Source organism: Fringilla coelebs, assembly GCF_963513975.1.
Source record: "Fringilla coelebs genome assembly, chromosome: 5".
Lineage (NCBI taxonomy): Eukaryota > Metazoa > Chordata > Aves > Passeriformes > Fringillidae > Fringilla > Fringilla coelebs.
This window is the reverse complement of record NC_140033.1, coordinates 62,111,359-62,132,859: the sequence shown is the minus strand read 5'-3', so window position 1 is coordinate 62,132,859 and position 21,501 is coordinate 62,111,359. Positions and strand designations below refer to the sequence as shown.

At 42.4% G+C, this 21,501-nt stretch overlaps 1 protein-coding gene across 3 annotated transcripts in view; it reads right to left on the bottom strand.

The window, feature by feature from the left end:
* Positions 1-21,501, bottom strand: part of TMTC1 (transmembrane O-mannosyltransferase targeting cadherins 1) — a 139,460-nt gene that overhangs the window by 53,735 nt on the left and 64,224 nt on the right. For all 3 annotated transcript variants that reach the window (XM_084206779.1, XM_084206780.1, XM_084206778.1), the window contains 2 exons: positions 20,255-20,444; positions 8,566-8,687 (listed from right to left, as the gene is read on the bottom strand). In XM_084206779.1, the coding sequence (XP_084062905.1) occupies positions 8,566-8,687; positions 20,255-20,444 (312 nt within the window). The remainder of the gene's footprint in view (positions 1-8,565; positions 8,688-20,254; positions 20,445-21,501) is intronic.

Sequence of the window (21,501 nt, the reverse complement as noted above, 5' to 3'; positions counted from 1 at the left end):
GTTTCTAAGCCTCAGTACCACACAGATATTACCTGGCACAACAAACTTTACATGCAGAAGCTGAGCAGAGCAAAGGCACTGAGAGGAAGAGGCAAAGCCGGCTGAAATGCAGCTTGCAGGCAGGGCTGATGCTGCAGGGGAAAAGACAGTTCATCCCTGGAAACTCATCGGCTCTGCTCACACTTCTCTAATGGAGAGTAATTGATTGCAAAAAGCACGCTTGGCATGCCCTGGGGGCTGCTCCTGCCTCACTACAGCAGTCACATGTGGAAAGGAGCGCTGGCAAAAATAAGCATAGCCACGATGGTTCTTTCTGCCCCAAAAAGCACTCTCAGGCACACAGCTCCAGTGATGAGCTGTGCTGGCAGAGTAGCAAAGATGCTGCTTTACGAAAAATGTCAAGTTTTTCAAGGTTGGAGCTGTTTGGGCCAGGATGAATTTTGGCCTTTTTAAAAGAATGTTTCCATCTGGAAATAGAGTGCACTTGTATGTGCGTGCTAGGTTGCACTTGGGTCATAAAATCATAGAAACATTAAGGCTGGAAAAGACCTTCAAGATCATCAAGCCCAATCTTAGACAAAAAAAGACCAAACAAACAAACAAACAAAAATTTTTGCATGACCCAAAATATCCAGAAACTCAGAAGCTGTGGCACTTCCTGCAAACTGGATCACCTGGATTCAAAGCACTGTGCCGGGTCAGTCTCAGACCTGGGGATGCAGGTGGGTGCACGTGTGGGGTTTTGAGTCCTCAAAATCCCCCAGCCATGAGAGCCCACGTGCTGATCTGGAATAACCACACTGCACTGGCCCAGGTTTTCCAGAAATTCACAGAAGTTTACCTTGCACTGCCAAACTTGTGTTATAATGATCAAATCGGCAGCCAAATTATAAAAAAAAAATTAAAAATATTTATTAGATCAATAACAAAATATAATTTCAAATAACCCACCACAGCCAAGGCAGCATCAGCTCCAGAATTTGGTGCTGGGTGAACCTGGATCCGACTGCCAGAGTGCCAGTATCTCCCATGTGGTTCACCCTGACTGCTTCTTGCAGCCAGCTTAAATCCTGTGTATTCTGCCTGGGGCAGAAATGACAGAATGTCCTTTGGTGTCCCTTCACATGTAGCACTGGGATCATAGAGATACAAAGCCAGTCCAGGTGTCCAAATGGCTGTCTGAATTTCCTCTGGGTAGCTTTATTTCACAGGTAATCGAGTGGTGCCGATGAAAGGCTCAGGCATTCCTGGGAAGTCGACACTCATGGTCTGGGAAGCCTTCATTCTTAAGCTAATGGACTTGATATTATCTTTAGTATTGTCCGGGAACAAATTGAATAGAAATAAGACTCTGCTCCCAGCCAGGGTGGTCAAAGACATGAGTTGGATTTTTACAATATTTTATATACACATATATATATAAATAGCATGAATTAACTCTAATATATAACAATCGCTACTGGGTTGAGACTTTGCCTCACAGCTGGCACAAGGATAGCCTAAACCCAGCAAGTTACAGGCTAGAAAATGTAACAAAAGTGCAAGCATGGCCTAGGCCAGATCTAGATCAAACTGCCAGCACCAAGTGCTTCAGCAGGGTTTAGATCAGCACTATCTATCCCAAAAAGATGCTGGGGGGTGTGGCAGATAAACCTTGATGTCCCAACTCTCAGATGGGTGTCCCCTTCCAAAGGGGCACTTCTGGGCTGCTCTCCCCAGCCATCCTTTTTGTTGTCCATCTCCTTTTGACTGTAAACTTCATCTTGGGTTAGAGAAGTCTTTTGTCTCTACTGTTTTTGTCTAAAGTTTCACTACAGTCAGCACTCCTTGGGTTAACTACAACAAGGTATTTTTTGCAGGATGATGTGAGTATCAATGTACCAAAACTTACTCAACCAGATGGTACTAGAAGGGAAAAATCTGTTTAACAGTCATGCTTTGGACTAAATGTCCAAAGACAAGGAGGATGTGGGGTGTGTCTGTGCCACAGAGTAAGCCAGCAGCATCCACTGGTACTGAGTTTTGGGAACAAGGGGAAAAGCATTGTTCAGACTGCCTCTTTCTCAGTAAGGCTGACATAGAATTGATATACATTTCCCTGGTCACTAGAGGTTTTGAAAGACTTCAGGAAGACCATCAAGATATAATAAAAATTCCACTGGAAAAAAAAATCTCTACAGCTCTGAAGTATCAGTGTGACAACCAAGAACCAGCAACATACTTAGCTTATATTGAACATACTTAACCTCTACTGAGCCTGCTGAATACAGTACCCCATTTTCACTGGAATTAAGTAGGTTTTTCCTGGAATAAAGTCTGCAGGTCATAATACAAAGACATAGCAAACTATAAACACTGGAAGAATATCTCTAACTTGGAAAGGTACCTGATGAGTTAGTGCTAAGACTTTGTCACTGGCTCTAAATTAAAAGCTGTGTAGGCCTATACTAAAGGTACTTAGACATGATCAGCTAAGTAATCAAAATGATTTACCTATACTAGCAATGTGATCCTCTAGGCAGAACGTGATGTAATTAGAGAAAATGCAGGAACTTTTCCTTATTAGGGAGAAAATATGGACTAGAAATTAATGGTTTTACTAACCCTAGAGTAGCTATTCAACATTTGGACGCATTTCCACTTCCTTCCAAAAAGTTACATGATAAACAACTCCCTTCATTAGAGTGTTTGAGTCCAAGATTTCATGTCCAACAGATTTCTACCTGAAATATTTACAGGTAATATAGAAACCTTCCACGTTTCTCATTCTATATGAATTATGGAAAGAAAACATTTTATAAATGCAAAATCCAATATAATTCCATGAAGATTCCACAGAAATTTCCCTACGTCTTATAGACTTCAGTGGAGATGGGTCTGTATGCTACAGTTTTAATTTAAATACTGTCATAACCTCTGGAATTCCATAATACGAAATAATTTCCCATACAGTTCAATCACAAGTCTCCAAAAACTCAAAAAATATAAGAATATTATCTATTAAATTTCACAAGGAATCATCTTAAGGCCAATGTATTGCCTTGTAAATAAGAATTACACTTTCAATCAGCATGCCCAAGTAGATTACTTCCACAAGATGACATTAACCTATTATTTTTAAAACCAGCATCTTTACCTATCTCTATTATTTTCAAGAGCAGAATAAATGCATTTGAAGGTCTTCCTATAGCTTTAATCTATCACAACAAAACCAGAAATCTTTCCACTACAGCCATTAGTGCCCATAACTCCACAAAAATATAGCTATTTCCTGTACATGCCCAAAACACAACACATTTCTCAAAAGCATGTTTTAAATTTCGTTAAAATAACGCAATACAGCAGCCTAGACCAAACATGCCATGAGCTCATCTTTTTCAGATTTGCAGAATCATTTCAGTTTTTATTCCTACATCTTTACTGCCTTCTGCCAAAATATGTGGCACTGGCATCTCAGCATTTCTTGCCTGCATTAACAGAGGTTGGCTGCTTTGATTTCCCCTTGAAGTGTTTTAATAGGGAAGGGGCAAGCCTCCAAAGGCAGGAGCTGAAGTTCGGACATGCATCTGCAAGGTAGCTGCTCACAGCATTTAGCCTTTAGAAAGGAGTTATTCCTCATTTATTAATGAGGAATGACTCTGCCCCCTTTTGAAGGGCAAAGTGGAGTTATTATCCCTGTTTCACAGATGGGGAAGCAGCACTGGGGTCACTTGCCCCAGCTGAAGTCCCAAGCACCTCGCCTCCAGCCACGAGCCATTTTTGCAGAGTGCTGCTCAAACTGACACCCTGCAGGGGGACAGAGACATCCCTCACAGGAAAGAGGGACCCAGCTGGGGCTGCACTCTGGCCCATTGCCATCACATAATAGTCTCCCATTTCACTCCCAGTGCCCCCAGGTCTGCACCTGAATTACAGGGAATATAATCCAGTTCACTTCTTCTGAACTTTGGCTGCCCCGTGGTCGCCGCAAGAACGCAGCAGCAGAGCAGGCAGTGAAATCGTGTCTGTTTCAAGTAAATGGAACAGGTGTAACTTGGATTCCATATACAAATCCCAAATGACTTGTGGACTTAACGTGAAAACCGGCAAAATGCTTAATTGTGTCATTGCATTGAGATCGGGGAGAAGATAAACTGGCTCCACGGAGCCAATGGGACTTTGGCTGCTGACTTCACTGGGTCAGTGTTTGACTCCAAATAAAAAGAGAAGCTTCTGCTGTAAATCAGATGATCCTTTACAGGATCTGACCTAATACTGAAAGAATTTGGAAAGGCAAACAGAAATTCAGCTCCTGGTGAACTTGTAGCTTCAAATGACAATAAAGAAAGGAGTGGCACAGGAAACTGAAACCCCATTTCACAACTGGTCTTTAGGAAAATGAAGGTAATGTGGAGTACATGACATGCTCCCCAGAGAGAAGCACTGGTGAGTCCCATCCCCAAGTGGCTGCCCTGTTAGCACTGGGCACTTCTGCCTAGAAATTATCAGGTTCTTAAAAGTTACAGATGATTCCACCACGTACCAGGTTCCTTTTTTCCCCCCCTCCAATTACGTAAGTTACTAATGTTTACACCAGCTGGAAAAAAATGTATTAGCACAAAGGATTAAAAACAAGCTCTATGCAGAGGCAAAAATTCATATGGTCTCTGCTTTGCCTTGGCACGAGGAAAACTTTAGCATGATGTGTTGATTCCTTGAAAAATACAAGTGTGCTTTTTCCTGGGTGATGGCTTTCTTGCAGATTTTAAGATAGATGGTGAAGCAAGTGCCATCCTGTACACAGCAGTGATCTCATCTCCCAGTATTGTCAATTAGGGCTGCAACATCAACTCCTGATATAGTGAGGAGCTGGCAAAAAAACCTGACAGCAAGCTGTAATTGCCTGTGCTGGGAAAGAGTAACTGTGCACCCTGCAACCCACTCACTGCAATATCCACCCCAAACAAGTGGCCATAAAAATGGGGCAGGTACCCCTGGATTGCCTATTGCTTTCAGCAAATTGGAAATAACCACGGAGTGATGTTTTGGTTGATTTGTTGGTCCATATGAGGCTCTGAAAACAGCTAAAGTTGTCCAGCTATGACACAACAGCTCAGCCAGGAGCCTCAGCTATCAGGGCAGCAGTGAAAGATGAGGAAAACACAGAAATTGCTCTGGTAGGAGAGGTCTGATCCCATGAGGTGAGGGCAAGCCCAGCTCTGAGGGAATGTCAGCAGAGCAGGCAGCTCCTGGACAGCCCAAGAGTTTGCATTGCTGCTCCTGTTTCTGCAGACTAAAGGGCTACACAGAGGAAGAGCTGCTGCTCCTGCCTGACCACAAATTGCTCAGGACTCAGAACAACTGCCTGCCCGCAGTCATTCTGCAATTCCAAACAATTAGACTGTCTGTGGGGTTCTGAGCAGCATTTGCATTGACATTTTGAAGAGGGGGAAAAACTGTAATTTAAGTCTTTCACTGACTCAGCTTTTAAAGTGATGTCACTTTGTAAAACTGGCCTAGAGAGTTGTATCCTGTTCATCACTCCCTAGGTATTTCACATCTTTTGCCCTCCTGAAAACAAGTTTTCCAATTTAACACACAAGAAAAAACAAACAAACAAAATTAAAAGCTAAAAGACAATAAATTGTTTTCCAATTGAGTTTTTCAACCTAAAGGAATACTGTTATTAAAAATTCCTAATTTAAACAAGTAAGTGCTTGTAACCTCCAAATGAAAAATAAATACATGAAATATTTTCTCCAAATATTTCTGTTTAGCTGAACACAATTAAAGAAAACATTCAACCATTCTGACATAGTTTGTATGCCTCTCCCCTGAGGCAGGGCTGCAGACAGAAGAGGAATTGTTCCAAATACCCATCAATCCCCAGAAGGCAAGGCCCAGCCATATAATTAGACATTGAGCAAAAGGCTTATTTCTTTCTTCTTTCTATTTATAACATCTTTTACATAAATCCTGGGGTCCTTACTTAAATTTTATTGAAAAGAAAATGCTTGACATTTTCCCCAGGTACCTACTGAGCACCACTGAATTAGGACTTCAGGCTGTGACACATATATTCCACTGTCCCATCTGTAAAAATGCAAGTGCCACATCCATAAATATCAATAAAAGGCTATTGCTTGAAACAGAGAGAGGAAAGTGCCTTCTAGCATAAGCCCAAAAACATAGATCCCCAAATCCTCTGAACCTCTCTGAGGACTTTTGTCTAAATAAAACTGCATGGCAACCTCTGCCTCGCTCAGTTTTAGAGACAGGAAAACCCCTTTTCATGATGTAACTTGAGAAAAATGCTACAGGCTGTTCTAAATAAAGAACACGAGCACTTCCTTAGCCATCCTTACTAAATTGCCATCCTCCCAAGGGAAAAAGCAAAACAAAACAAAATCACATTGTTTTTGTGTCGCCATAGTCATGAATGTTAGCAGATGTCCCCCTCACCACCCCTGCAATTTTGGACCTGGAGGATGCAAGAGATGCCCAGCTCTGTCCAGATCATTTGGCAAGGATGTCCCCACCTTTGCCATGCACTGCCAGGCTCTGCCTTCCCTTTCATGCCAGCTACCTGCCAGCCTGGGCCAAGAGCAAAAACCAAATGTTGCAAAGCAGGACAGGAGTGATCTGAGCCAAGTATGAGATCCAGGGGCTCTGACACAGACTTACTCCAGATTTAATCCTTCTACCTCAGTCTCTCTAATTGGAAAAAAAAAAAAAAGTAGCGACTATCAATCACCTACTTTGTAGGTCATATATTTGCAAAGCCCTCAGGGAGATGAAAAGCATTATACAAACTATATGCACACATGTTAACGCTGATTAATTTTCTCTGTGCAAACATACCCTTTTTTCTTCTTCATTGCCCCTCCTCTCATTATATCAGCAGTCTCATCTGGAGGAGGACGAGGAACTGCTGACAGCTGAAGTATTTTCCGCAGTTGTTCTTTTGAGATTCAGAAACGCAGCCACTCAACACAGCCCTGTGTTCAGCTGACTGTTTCCTTAATAGCTTTGCTCTTTCATGTGTTTCCTCATTTTCTGTTACATGAATTTAAAGCAATCTGATTTCCAAGTTAATTTGAAATGATGCAGGATCCATTAGTTGAGGGCATCATTTGCAAAATAACTCTGAGAGACAACTTTCACTCACCATACTTTCAGGTGTACCCTCAGCTAACAAAGGCAGGGCTAGTGATGTGAACCAAGTCAGCAGAATTTAACCTAAAAAGCAAGTCTGTGTACAGAGGCACAGGGATAGAGCCTAACTGCATAAGAGCTTTATAGCACATGCAATAGCTCCTCCACTGCCTGATGTTTACACCAATGAGCAGCCTTTTTGTGACAGTGCTTGCACCAATGACAATCAAAAAATGTACAGTTTTTCAAAAGACTGCCTCTAAGCACTGGGGGAATAGAATTTAAATGTTTTGTGGAATGAAACTTCTGTTTCAGTTGTCACAAAGTAAGCCAGGGTGAAACTGAGGACTTCTGTTTTGTCATCAGCTCTGCAATGGCAGTTCCCATCTGATATAACAGAGGCTGGCCCCCTGCAGCAAAGGTAGAATTGAGATTTCTAACCTGCAGAATCCAAGGCACAGCATTTACTTATGGAACAAACTATACTGGCACAAGTTACCCAGAGCTGCTGTGGAATCTCCCTCTTTGGACTCAAAGCTGTTTGTACCTGGTCCCAGACAACTGGCTCTGCTTGCCCAGGGGATTAGGACCAGATGACCTCCCAAGGTCCTTCCCAGCCTCAACCAGCTTGTGTTTCTGCCAAATGGGCAATGGTCTGGTGCACCTTGGATGAATGGCCTTGGAGTGCCACTGCAGCCTCCGGTGTGGGCACTGTGGAGGTGTCACAAATGACACCTCAAAGCTGTCCCTGCATAAATGCAATGGGAAGAACCCAGACAGCTGAAGTGACAATTGTTAGAGGCTGGAAGCTGAGGGGAAATTCAAAGCACTGGCTGAGGGATGGAGAAGTGGCTGGATTTTCCTCCTCCTGTTCACCAAGTGCAAATCTCCACTCTCAGGTGTGTATGCAATCAGAAGCTTACAGGCAGGAGCCCATGTACATATCCCACAGCTGAATCCAGGAGCCTTTTGAGACAGCAGGTCTCCCTTGTATTTACTGACCACCTAATGGAGTGGGAAAGCTGAACAAGAACCCAATAAAAACACGACAGGCTAACTTTCCAGCTGCTGTCTTTAAGATAAAGTCATTAAGGAATTCAATTTGATAATGCTACCAAGAAAAAGAGCCTTGGAGGACAACCCCTAAGAAACAACACCTCATCTCTGTATTGAGCTGTGTCAAGCACACAAAAAAACCCCCTGTGTTTAAAAAGAAAAGCAAGGATTTTGAGTAGCTTTGCTCCTGCCAAGCAATCTGCTCTCAGCTGACTATAAAATCTCTCATGCTGTAACACCAAAACTCCCAGGCAGAGAACACACTGACTGGCAATATAATGTTTGAAGTACTTAAAAGGGAAGAAGCAATCATGCCTGCTTTCAGAAAATGAGATGGTGGTCTCATTAGCAAAAAAAATTCATTGCAATAGTTACCTCGGCATGTAAAGGACTCGCTCTGCCACCACAAATCCCACCCTGAAGAAGAGGTTGCTGGCTGGGATGAATGGGAAAACCAGGAACAACAAGCCAACCAAAACTTCTTTGTGTTCCAGTTTCTGCAATAATACAAAATTAAACAATATCAACTAAAAAAATTCAACTTGATTCACCTCTAACTTTTTGAGGGTCATAAAAAAAGCAACTTAGATTAACATTTGGCAAGTTTTTTCATTTAAAAGAAATTTTTACAAGACACTAATCTTTGATATTTATGCACTCCTGGTGCATCTAATATGCCCAGAAAGTGCACAAACACTACCCACTGTGTCTATTATTACCCTTGGTATCTTTCCTAAGGTCAGCTCAACCATATGCATGGCACAGCTATCACCTAAGATATAACCCATATTGGTGATATGTAAGTACAGAGTAGTGTGAATGTATACATTAGCATGTCTATGACAGTGTGACTGTATGTAAATACACAAATGCATATCACATACACACAGACTGCTGTGTTCAATCCTAAATGTTTATAGCAGAGAAAAAGCTGTTCAATCAGTCACATTTTGTGTAAAGAAAACTAGCCCCAAGTGACACATTAATGCAGTCATTTTATCTCTTTCAGGGAAAATATCTACACTTGAAATTATACTTTCGCACACAAGGTCTCCACAGTCATACAGAGTCAGAAATCTGAGACATGCTGTATGCTAAAATTAATGTTTTTCACTTGAGCTCAGTTAATGCCCTCCACTTGTACTCACTTTAATGTTGGCTGACTCTTTGAGGAGGAATGGAATTACCACATGCAATTCGAGCCAAGCGCGATCCGTGGGGCCAGCCCAGGGATGCCCTGGCCACTGGTCCTGCCCATGCAGAGACCCAGTTCTCCTGAGCAAGCTGAGTTTCAGGTTTAGCTGCACCCCAAGAGGGTAAATCAGCTCTTGCTTCTCAAAGAATGACACCAGGCTAGAAGTGTAGCTTTGGGCCTGTTCAATCACCCAGGCAGACATCTGTGCTCTGCTGGCTCAGACGCTGCTTCTCACTGTCTGCAGACACCCCGAGACGCTTTGTCACGCTCAGAAACAGATGCAACCAGAATCACTTAATGGTTGCAGCACTTTCTGACTGTTGTGGGCAATTTCTCGGTTTTGGAGAGCAAATTCTCTCTGCCAGAGGGAGCCACATTTAGAAATGTTGAACGAGATTTTTGAGTGGAGAAATGGAGTCCAATCAAAGACGAGGGGCCAAGCAGTACAAACTGTCTTGCTTTTGCACAGACTGCAGCAGCCATTGCCACTGGTCCAGAGAGTGGTTGTAATTCAGGAGTCCTACTCCTGAAGTATATTCATCCCATTCTGTGGGAAAGACAACTGGTCTTTTCTGTGGGTACCAAAAGCAAGGGTACAAGTCAGAAGGCTCTGATGTAGCTTTAAAGGAGCTGAACCACAGGATCAAAAAAAAGTGCACAGATTTCTCCTGACTCAGAGAGGAATCATGAGGCAGAGAGAGGAGTAGAATTCATGTCTCCAGACTTCTTTATCAATGTGTGTTTTAAATAGCACCACAGTTATCTATAGTACTCCTATTACCCACTTTTTCAGTATCTTGGATTCACAGTTACTAGTGCCTACATGCAGTCACAACAGCATCTAAAGTACATTATTCTCAGAGCTGAAGGAGACATCAATCCATAAAGATGATGAGCAGAGGTGCCTGGTAATTACAGCGGAAAATTGAATTGGGGGAAAAAAAAAAAGATTAAAAATTTCTTCTCAACTCTCTGAATCAAAATTACCAGTTCTAGCTCAACTTCAACTTCCCTCCCCACCCAGATCTGGAAATATACTCCATTTTTCTCCTGACACATGGCTCTCCCTTCCCACTTTGTCTGACCTGATCATGGTGCCCATCTTCTGCTACCACTCCACCCCAGGGGTTTGACACTAAGGGCCAGGAGGCACAACAAGGTATGCACAACTAAGGGAGCACACTGCTAGCAAATACAAGCCCCCAAGACACACATTTGCTTTCAAACAAACCAGCTAACAATATTCCTCTAGTTGTTGATCATTAAATCACTAATTGGGAAAACAATCTCTAGTTAAACATCTCTAGGAAGGACATGGTGTTATTCAAGGCTGCAGCACTGCAGATAAGCAAAGGAAACTGAACGCTAGAGAAAGACAAATAACACTTGTGCAACAAACGGCAAAGAGGAAAATGTGGGAATTAGCTCAGCTGAAGGATCAAATGGTTCTGCATGCCCTTTTTCTCCTCAGATCAAGTCACAACTCCATGCTAATGCCATTGAGGGCTGCCAGCTCAGTCCCTTGGACAGGGCTCAGAGACTGCAAGCCAGCACACACAAACCAGCCTCATGGAGCAGCAGGTCCCTCCATGGTGCTCCTTATTTCTGAAACAAAAAACACCTAGCAGTGCCCTTTTTAAAGCATTCCATTAAGGCAGAGGCCTTTGGGAAGAGCTGGTCCTCAAAGGCCAGGCTGGTTTTGTGCCATGTGTGGTTGTGTCTGTGAGCCACTGGTGGGGCTGCAGGAGCAGGGGCCAGCAACATCCCCTGTGCTTTTCTAAATATCCCCCCCCCAATGTGTTTTTCTAAATAAAACAAATCCAACCTATACATGACCTGTTACATTTTCCTGGCAAAGAAATAAAAGAACTATTAGGACCATTTCTTTGGTTTAGCTACTTTGGCCACATGATCCCACTTGAGATAGCTGAGGTAAAGGTGTCAGAATCAGCATCTTCCAGGTGCCCAGAGCAGTGGTAAAAGCTTTTAAAGAGTAATAGGCAATTTTGTTTGTCTTCTTTTCTCCTTAAAATAAAATAGCTAGGAGTAGAAATTATAGATCACTGCATTCAGAGAGACAATTCCTTTCCACTTAAAGACAGTGCTTTCTTTTGGAAATACAAAGCTTGTCCTTCTGCAACTGCAGTCTCTGGTGGGGGGGATCAACAAACACGTTTGAATTAACTTCACAATAATTTCTCTTGTCAAAGACAAACAAATTTCAAATCAAAATAGCATTTATTATAGTAAATAGCTTAGTGGGAGGGAGGAGTTTTGAAATTCACATCTAACTCATTACAATTAGCCCTTCATTATACTGTACCAAAAAAAACCCACCAATAAAACAACAAAACAAACCAAAACTGATTTTAAAAAGAGCTTTCTAACTTTCTTTTCACAAACTTATCAAAGAACTAAAGAAAACTATTTCTCCCAAGGGCAATGCAAAAAAAGTGTCCCACTGTCTCAAACAGAATATCAAAGAATCACTCCAAGGTCAAACATGATCAATACAACAATAAATGTCAAAAATTGCTTCCTAAGCAATTTGGGGGAAAAGGAAGAAACTCTAGAATTTATAACTGAAGAGATCTTTCCATTTTACATGTAAGACATATTCCATATTTCACTAAAGCACAAGTCTTCTCCAAGGCAGAGCCCTCTAAGTGTGAGTGCAGGAGGTGCACACATCACTTCAGCATAACTGCCATAACTGTGGGCTTGCACAAGTGAATTCCTTCCTTTTTCCCTGGAGGAGGCATGGTCTGAGGTGCCAGACCCATGAAATCTGCACTGTGCTGACAGGACTGATGCTCACATCGCCTGGCACCTCCAAGGACTGAGGCACTGGAAAGCAGAGCTGTGAGCACAGCATTTCTCCTGGCTGGACTGAGCTGCACCTCAGGGAAGACAGCAGCTGGGCAAACAAATCCAAGCAAATTCCATTCTGTTCTACCTCAGAATGTTTCTGAAGGTGTTTATACATGCTTGCCTGTTTGATGGAAAGGCAATCAAATGGGTTTAATTCCTTTCTCTAACTGGTTTTGGTTTTTTTTGAGAATGAGACAAGTGTCCCCTCTCCACCATTTAAATCCAACAGCTCCATGGAGTAGAGATCTCCTTCCTACCAAAGGCATCAATCCCTGTGACAGTGAGATGTTCTGCTTGGAACACCTAACTGCATGTGCAGAAAAGCTGCATCCAGGAAAGCAGGCAGTGCACAGCTGTACAAAAGCAATAATTGCTATTACACATTTTCAAACGCCTCCAGGCCTGGGAGGTAAGTGCATTATCCATCAAAAGACACACAGAGACTCAGAGAAGCTGCATGACTCTGCAGACCACAGACAGAGGATGACACTCCTTCAGTTTATTCCTAACATCCATTTGTACAAGCCCTTAGTGCAGACTGCACACAGCCCTGCCTCATCCATTCCTGCTGTTCCACTCTCTCATGAAGCCACAAGTGGCTCAGCAATGTGACTCCTCATCAGCCTGCATCAAACCACTGGCAGCATCTCACCTGGCAAGAGGTCAGCATCTGCAAACACCCACTCTGGCACCTTCCACATACACAGCATTAAAGATAAAAGGGATGGTGGAGAAGCATGTCAAATTCACTCTCCATTCATGCAGAAGGTGATAAAAAGAAAGCATTAAGCTAATCAAGAATTAACCCTAGGGATTGATTCCTTCAAAGGGAAGAAAATAAATCTCTGTGGTTGTAAAGCTGACAGGAGCTGTGGGTGTTTCCAAGTCTCACCTGACTGGTGCACACACAGATGGGCCATGGCAGAGCTGTACCACGCTCCATGCACCATCAGCATGCTCTCCTTCAGGACACCAGCAGAAACCAGCATGGGACACACACACACATCTTTCTCTACTGTGACCAAACAGCAGAGCACCGTGGAGCTGTGCTTATTTCACTCTGCTGCCTGTGCCACTGCTTCCAAGTGAATGATGCCAAAAGTTGGGTGTCAGCAGATGGTCTGAAAAACTCAAGCATTTGATAAGCAAAAGGTAACTAACCAGCTTCAAAACTGGCTCAGACACCTGTCTTAATCAGCTTGCTCCTAGAGAAAGAGCCACAAATTCTGTAATCACTACATTTTCTGTAATCAATTCATTTTCTCATCTCATTAAAAAAAAAAAAAATTAAAAATCAGCGTCTTCAGTTGCAGCGACTTGAATGCCAGGCTTAGTAACTCACTCATTTCTTAAAATAACTAATTATTTCTTGGTGATCATCTAGTTTTGATAGAAATAGCCATGGATTTCTAATGCTATTTTGATAATCACTGCTGACTGGGTATTAATTATCTGACACACTGACACTATTTCAAGTATTTGGCAACAACAGAAACTACTTTGCAGTTCACCAGCGGCAGCACCCCTTCAGGAACTGGTGCACAGGTAAACATACACCAGAAAGTGAAACACACAGTCAGAATCTGAAACCAAAACCCTAGAAAGGAGCACTGGCTTCCTCACCCAGGATTATCTGAAGAGAAATCCTCGGCACACGTCTCAGACCACCCTAACAAGATCATTCCCTCTGCTTCCAGAAGGAAAAAAGTCCTGGTCTGTATCAGGTAAAACAGCACGACTTTCAGAAATGCTGAAAATGCCTAAGAACTTTACCAGCATGAGAATTGTGGGTGTTCAACACCTCTGGAAATCTGACTTTCAATTATGGAATTAAAGCAGAAAGCAGTCCTTGTCCATTCCCATAACAGGGCACAGAAATACATCCCGTAATATTTCATATTTTATATTAGCATCTCAGAGTAAAATTTTGATATCTCCTATTTTATTTTTCCCTGCAGAAGTCAGCTACCCATCCATTCAGCTGTGTGTTTATGGTCTTTCTCACCCAGGTTTCTGAAATTCCCTTAAGGTATAAGCTCATTTTCCCAATCCTTAATCTCTGCAACCTCTAATTCCACTTGACAAGCCCATTTGGGCAGGATGAAGAAGCACACAAATCTTTGAAAGAGAAGTGGAACATTCCAAAAGGAAATAGGAAAATCAACAAATTGCTCCAGGAATCAGAATAATCCTTTTCACCTTGTGGTTGCTTTTCCCTCTTCCCTTTCATTCTGTGACTGCAGGCTACTTGACTAGGTGGGAAAAAAAAAAAACAAAACAAAACAGGTAAAATTCAATGCACAAATTTGCTGTACTTAAAAGCACAACCTTTGGAAAAGCAACTTGGTTCACGGTGAATTTGCTCTTGAGAAGGTAACATGGAACAAGAGGAGCCTAACAAAAAACAAAACCCACACAGTAGCTTGGCACCCCAACGTTTAACCGAGGCCAAGTAGTCACAATGAACAATCATTACCCCTCCCAGCTGTAAATTTCTTACTCCTCATTTCACCTACACGCTCCTGCTCACCCCTACTACTGTGCCATTTCAAAACCTTTCAGCTCTGAGTGGGCCTTGAAATACTAACTCAGATCAGAAGAAGAAAATGGCAGAATAAAAGGAGTAATTCCGCCTTAATATGCTGAAAATGGCAGACCTCCCTGCCCCCGTGATAATTACCTAGACCACGCTGCAGGCAGTGAGAGCCCAATTGGTGAGATGCTGAATACATTCATAGGGAGCCAAATCAGAACTGCTTCAAGCTGTGGTTATATTTACTCTGAGCACCACGCTCCAAACCTGCTATTCCCAAACATCTACCGAGCAAAAGCAAATCCGACGCACAAGGTATTTTGACAGTTCCTGTGGTTGCTTTTTTAATCCAAAACAGCAGCCACACACAGACTAAGGCAGCTTTTCCCTTTAGCTTGAGTCTGTCAGCTGTCACAGAGAGCTCCCTGGGAAGGCTCCCTGCTCCTGCCAGCCCCAGCGGGGACGCGCACGCCGCGGATGCGGCACTCGACGGAGCAGAAACGCGGTGCTCGGTGAGCCTGGGGTGCCTGCAAGGGGCTCCCCCCGTCCTCCAGATTTCACTGAACACTCTCTCTGGCTTATTACTCTCTCCCTGCAGCAAATATTAACAACAGAAGCAGCGCAGGAAAAAACTTGCTGCAAAGGATTAAGAACATCAGTCCTGACCTTCTCCCTGTGTGGAAGGAATTCAAGTGGCCCTCAGGAAAATGAAAGCAGGATTTATTTTAAATGGACCTTTTATGGAAATGACTGTGGTTTCCAGCTCGTCAGATAGACTCCATCAATAAATAGCCTTATTCACCTTGCTGTGCCTTTGAAGCAGGTATTGTTCTGGAAGTGTTGTGGCATATAAATTTTGCTAGGCATACTTTCTAACTATGCTGGTACTGCTGTAGAATATTATAAAAGGCAGTTGTTCCCCAGAAAGGTCCATAAGCTGTGATTTATTAATGAAATGCCAAACCTGGGAAACGAGGCAAAGGTCTCATGAGTGCAGGGTAAAGTAAATAGCATGACAAAATACACATAATGAGTGCTAGCAAAAACAACAGAAACATGCACACAAAGAGAAGATGCAAATGCATTCCTCTCCTGGATGGTAGTGAACGTTGTCAGCCAAGAAATTTAGTCTGAAAGTCACTGAAGAATATGCTCAGATGCTATCCACACATATAATCCACCAGATAAATGGCAATATGAAGCCAATTACAGCACGAATAAAGTCATCACAATATGGTATAAAATGCCTTGTCTTGGCTAAGAAGCACCATGCAGGGAAATTCAAAGAGGCAGCATCACCTTTAAAATTAGATCTGAAATAAAAAACAACCAACTGTAGCATATGAGAGATCAGGATAATACATATGTCAGTCACATGCCGTGAATATAACCTGAAAACCATCACAATTTCCTGTACCATATGTAACCACATCACACAGAACAGCCAAGCACGTTCTCTAAAACATTTATAGAGCACACTAGATGTATTTTTTTTTAATTGATGCGAAATGTTAGTAGCATTCCCTCCTCGGACACGAGCAAACTGCTGCTCATCATTATGTGCTCTTGCTGAAGGAGCAGAAGGTGCTGTGAACCACCAGAAGGCACCTTTACAATGCTGGTCACGAGTACCAATGTGTGAGGGCTGTCAGTGTGAGGTGCAACACACTCCCACACTCCCCCAGATTGCCCAGGTGCAAAAGCCACTGCTTCGAGGCAGTTTCCCAGATCACCCTGCTGAATTAGCCCATTACACACACGAGTTTTCCCACTATCAGCCCTCCATATGTCAGGTACCACAGAGAAAATGGAATCCCATCCATCTCGTGCTCTGCACACATACATTCACAGCTAAAACTATGGACAAGCTGCTAATTAGGCAGCGACCTAAAAACGCCATGCAGAGTGGAGATTCAAACATCTGAAGGGTCTTCCTTTCATGCTCATTGAATTATTATGACATGTCAAAGAAATAACTGTCATCCTGATGATAATGCCAAGAACTGTCCTCCCTCCAGTTCACCAGGTGCTCCCCGTGTCTTCCAGCAAAGAAAGGCAGTGCCATGGGCCCTTGGCTATCCCAGGGGCCTTCTGAAGCACCAGATTATTTTTCTGACCTTGTGACTGGCATGCTTGACATCCACTGAGAGAATGCCTCAGCCATTTCCTGGCACCTCTGTAATCCATCTGGAAGTCACACCGCAACCATTCCTCACAGCCAAGGCTATCTTTGACAATGAACAATAAATAAATGTCATCCTCTTTTCCCAACTATTAAAATTCCTCCAGGATGCAGGCATTTTCAATAGCACCCCCAGCCTTTGTCACATTCCCAGCACACAGCTTGAAGGCTGTGTGAGGACATTCACTGCAAAGAGTTGAGCAGAACAAGTCCTGCTTGGGGAGCTGTTCACAGGGAGCTCTCCAGCTGGTAAGTGAAAGGGATTCACACTACACAGGAGAAACAACCCAGAGAATGGAAGTTATACACAGTCCACAAAGCCATTTTTTTAATTGGCCTCCTCATTAAGTAAAGAGGAAGACAACAGTGAAGATGGACAAGCAGGATGAGAAGGGAGGCTTCTCTCTCCAAACAAATTGGAGAGCTGCCTTCTCTTGTTTCTGCAGTTTTCATCACTAAATCCCCATCTAGTAACAGGCACATTCCAAGGAAAGCACCTGTGGGTAGAAATCGTCCGCTGTTTCTTCTCTTTCTGAGGTATAACAACATTCACAAAATGAAACAAGAAAGCTTCATGCCTTAGATGTCCTTTATCAGCACCACACATACATGCCCAACAGAGTTATTACCCTAATCACAAACGTCAACAAATTAGCCCTGGTTAAAATTCAGCTACAACAAAGGCAGAAATCCAATCCATGCATTCTCCAATTACAGTCCACACAAAACATTCTGTGAGTCTCCTGTGAGTTTGGGTTGTGGATGCACACACATCACCTCTTGCCACTGAAAATCAGTTCAATGCTCACTGGGCCAAGGTCTTCGCTCCTGCCAAAACAATTTCTAGCAATTCCATTCTTTGTGCTGCAGAAAGGAAAGCTATGGTGCCACTGAGAATGAATATGAGGTTTCATTCTCTCTTATCCCTGCACACCTACACTCTAAAGAGAGAGGCACACAGACTGCATGCCTGTTCACTCTACAATCATTCCCTAGGAAATTGCAAGCTACCTCTTCCAGGTGAGACCTTGCAATGAAAAAGGAGAGAAAAATGGCTGCTATGACTATTCTGCGTGCTTCCAAAAGAAAGCAGAACATCTTACACTTTAGGAAATGTGAGAAATCAACTGATATATCTTGTGCTGCCTCTAAGTTGTAAAGCACTCAGTGATAGCTTGTCTGGGGCTTGACTGAAGGATGGTGCTTCCTGGAGGAAGCAATGCCCTATAAAAGGCCACTGCTACTGCATTTGGAAAGATGCCTTCCTAAGACCCTAATACAACGAATTGTGCCTGCAGTTCACGTGCCCTGAACTCCCCTCTCCCTGTTATAAAAGGCATTGTTTGAAGTCAAATGGCATCATTTATTTCCAGGAAAAGTGCTGCTTCCTGTTTGCTTTCCTCAGTAATCCATACCACTCAGCCCAACACAATCATCTTCATACCACTGAATGGCAGTACCACAATTCAGAGATTGTGGGAGTTGTTAAAAATAAAACAGAAAATAGCGCCAGAAATGTAGAATTTCCTGAAAAGCAAAATATTTCCAATTATACCTCTAATTATGTATGTACATATGTGCCATCCCTCAAAGTATTCAAGGACAGGCTTCCAGCCAAACCCTTCTGTGACTCTGTACCAAGGGCTGAGGGAAACACATCCAAGGTGATCCCCAGGAATCATTACCAGCTCCATGTTCACAGCAGGTTTGCAGGAGGCTGCAAGTGCTCATGAGAGCACTTTGTCAGGATGGTTCTAGTTTTACTGGATTAGATACCAAAGCAGATCACTTCAGATCCAATTCATTCAGTGTTTGGAGTTTTCAAGGATAAACACAAAGGAATCTTTAAGATGAATTTCAAAGTCCAAATTCAGTGCCCAAAGAGCAAAATTCATGTTTTTGAACATTAACAGCAGTAAAGAGCAAAACTGAACTTCTCACAAAAAAATTACAACTTGCAGTTTCAAATCAAACAGTGGTATTCATAAATCCAGACTGAACTGTTTTTTTAAAAAAGTAATAAAAATATGATAAAATATTTTTCAAGAAAACCAACAACATTAATCCTACATATAGTTCTGACAGCAGGAGAAGAAATAAAAAGCAAACAAAACTTCAATGAACATGGAATAAGATTTTTCAGAAGTCTTCAATACTGGGCTAATGAGAATTTTATCATTAACTTTCCTGAGAACAGGATTAGGTCTAATACAAACAGTTCTGAATATTTCTAGCAGTCAGTAATGAAGGCAGGATGAATATGAGATGATGTACCTGCAGGTAGAACTGGTGAATACCTAATACGGTGTTTTCCCATATTTCCCATACAGCATCTGTGAATGTATTACCTAAATTAATAATTCTGCAGTCTCAAACTGTTTTGGTTCATTTTCTGTCTCTTATCAGGAGCACAGGGAAGACTGCCAGGGTAGGCTGAAAATGTACATGACCTGCACATTTTAGCATAACAGGTATTAAAACCTGACACCCTTCAACTATGCTTTTTGGCAATACACACATTTAAGGAAGATAAACTTCTGTACTAGTTCCAAAGTGGCTACTGACACCTCTCCTAAAGAAGCTTCCACAACTAAACTGAAAGCGAAACAGCTTGTAATTCCCTGTGATCCACAAAAAAGCCCTTCTTCCGTGGAAGTGCATATCTGACTTCTGACAAGGCTTATACAACCTCACTTTGTTGCAATATGATTAATGGTACCTCTGAAATGCTGAATTGGGAAGTATGGCTTACCAACTGTATTATTTACGCTAAAGAACAATTTCCAGGTCATTTCCCATTTCCCACATTCCATTACTCTGTTGACAAAAAAAAAATCTCATCAAGATGTATGCAAGGTTTAGGTTTTAGAAGCATAGCAAAAGTGTAAACAGAGGAATCGATTTTATTTTCAAAAGGCTCTCCAAATGACAGTTCCCAGTCCTGTTTGAAGTAAGTGACAAAAAGCTTAATGATTATGGGAGAGGCAGAGATGCTTAAAAACTTCAGTGGGGTTTGGATCATTAACAATAATTGAATGCAGGAGTCCAGGCCAAGTTCTGCCCTCAAATCAGACCAATTAAAGACTGAGACATTCAGCTAGAGAGACATTTTCATCAGATGAGCTTGCCTGCATTAGTTATTACTGGAATGATTTTTCACCTCACTCCAATGCACTCCAGAGGAAAACATGTGCTTACCAACCATCTCATCTGAAGACTAGGAAACAAAAGACTTTTTTATTTATTTTCTTTTTAGGTTGTATTGCACAGCTTTTGGTGTTACCTTGAATGCAGCAATGCAGTGCAGGCTGAGTAATGTCATCACCAGCAGCAGGAACAGCGTGGCTAAGTTCCTGACATCCCAGATGGACTCGACCAAAGGGATGCTGCCAACCTGCCAGTCGTAGCACAGGGTGATCGGCGCCAGCAGCAGCCACGCATTGAAGGCCAGAAGGTAGGAATAAGTTAAAAACCTGCAAATGAAAACAGGTCATGTAATACATGGAATGACTGCCAGCACGGGAAACATCTTCCTTTGGCATTTAGCACATACCACATGGGAGGAGGAAACAACAAAAAAAACAACTAATCAACAACACTGCGCCAACAGGCAGCGCCACACCTCGCTGTCAACAGAGATGCTACCATAGGTGAGGGGCACTTTAACAGGTTATTTGAAGAAATAACGTAAGGTCAGTAATATTTACATGGTTTCTATGCACCAGACTTTGGAAAACTAACAGAACTTCAACTCCTATTTGAATGTTAGACTTTTGAAGTGACTTTCTGCTACTTTAAACAATAAATGAATAACTACACAGGTACATACATATATATTGAACTTTTACACACTTCAGTGCATCACTGCTGCAATACAAAATATCCCTTTAGCTGGGTTTAACTTAAAATTTAGGATTTCTTCTGTCGGCACAACATGGAGCAATTAAAGTCAGACCCTTTTCTCTTTGCAAATCAAGGAACAGGGAAAATACAGAAGAAAGGAGGGGCAGAGTGATTCTTAGCTGATGCCATCACAGTCTCTTAGGGCTGGGACCAGATTGCATGTGATGTGCCACAGAAGTGATGGGGAAGTAGGGATTTCAAGTTGTTGTAATCTTCAATAATTGTTATTCTCAATAGAGAGGAAATTAATGGGGAATGGAAATGGGGAAAGTGCTGCCCCCTGGGAAGCAGGGCTTTCAAAGGACTAAAAAAGAACAGCATGTGTGCCACTGGGTTAAAGAAAACAAGAAAAAAAAAAACAAACCAACATCCCTCTCTGCCCCAGGCTTTTGCTTCTTGGCATCTACTTGCCAAAAAGTGCATCTAAAGTTGAAATAGTTTCAAGTACAAGAGACTGTAGATTGATTATTCCAGTAATTGTGAAGTCAACTAAGTAAAATTGTGACAGCCTTCAAAGAGACAAACCCATCCTTTGCTTGCAAATGGAATAGTCCACATTGTACACAGCACCAAAAATGGCAAATACTCAAAAAAAGGAAAAAATTACATTCTATCCCGCATAGGATT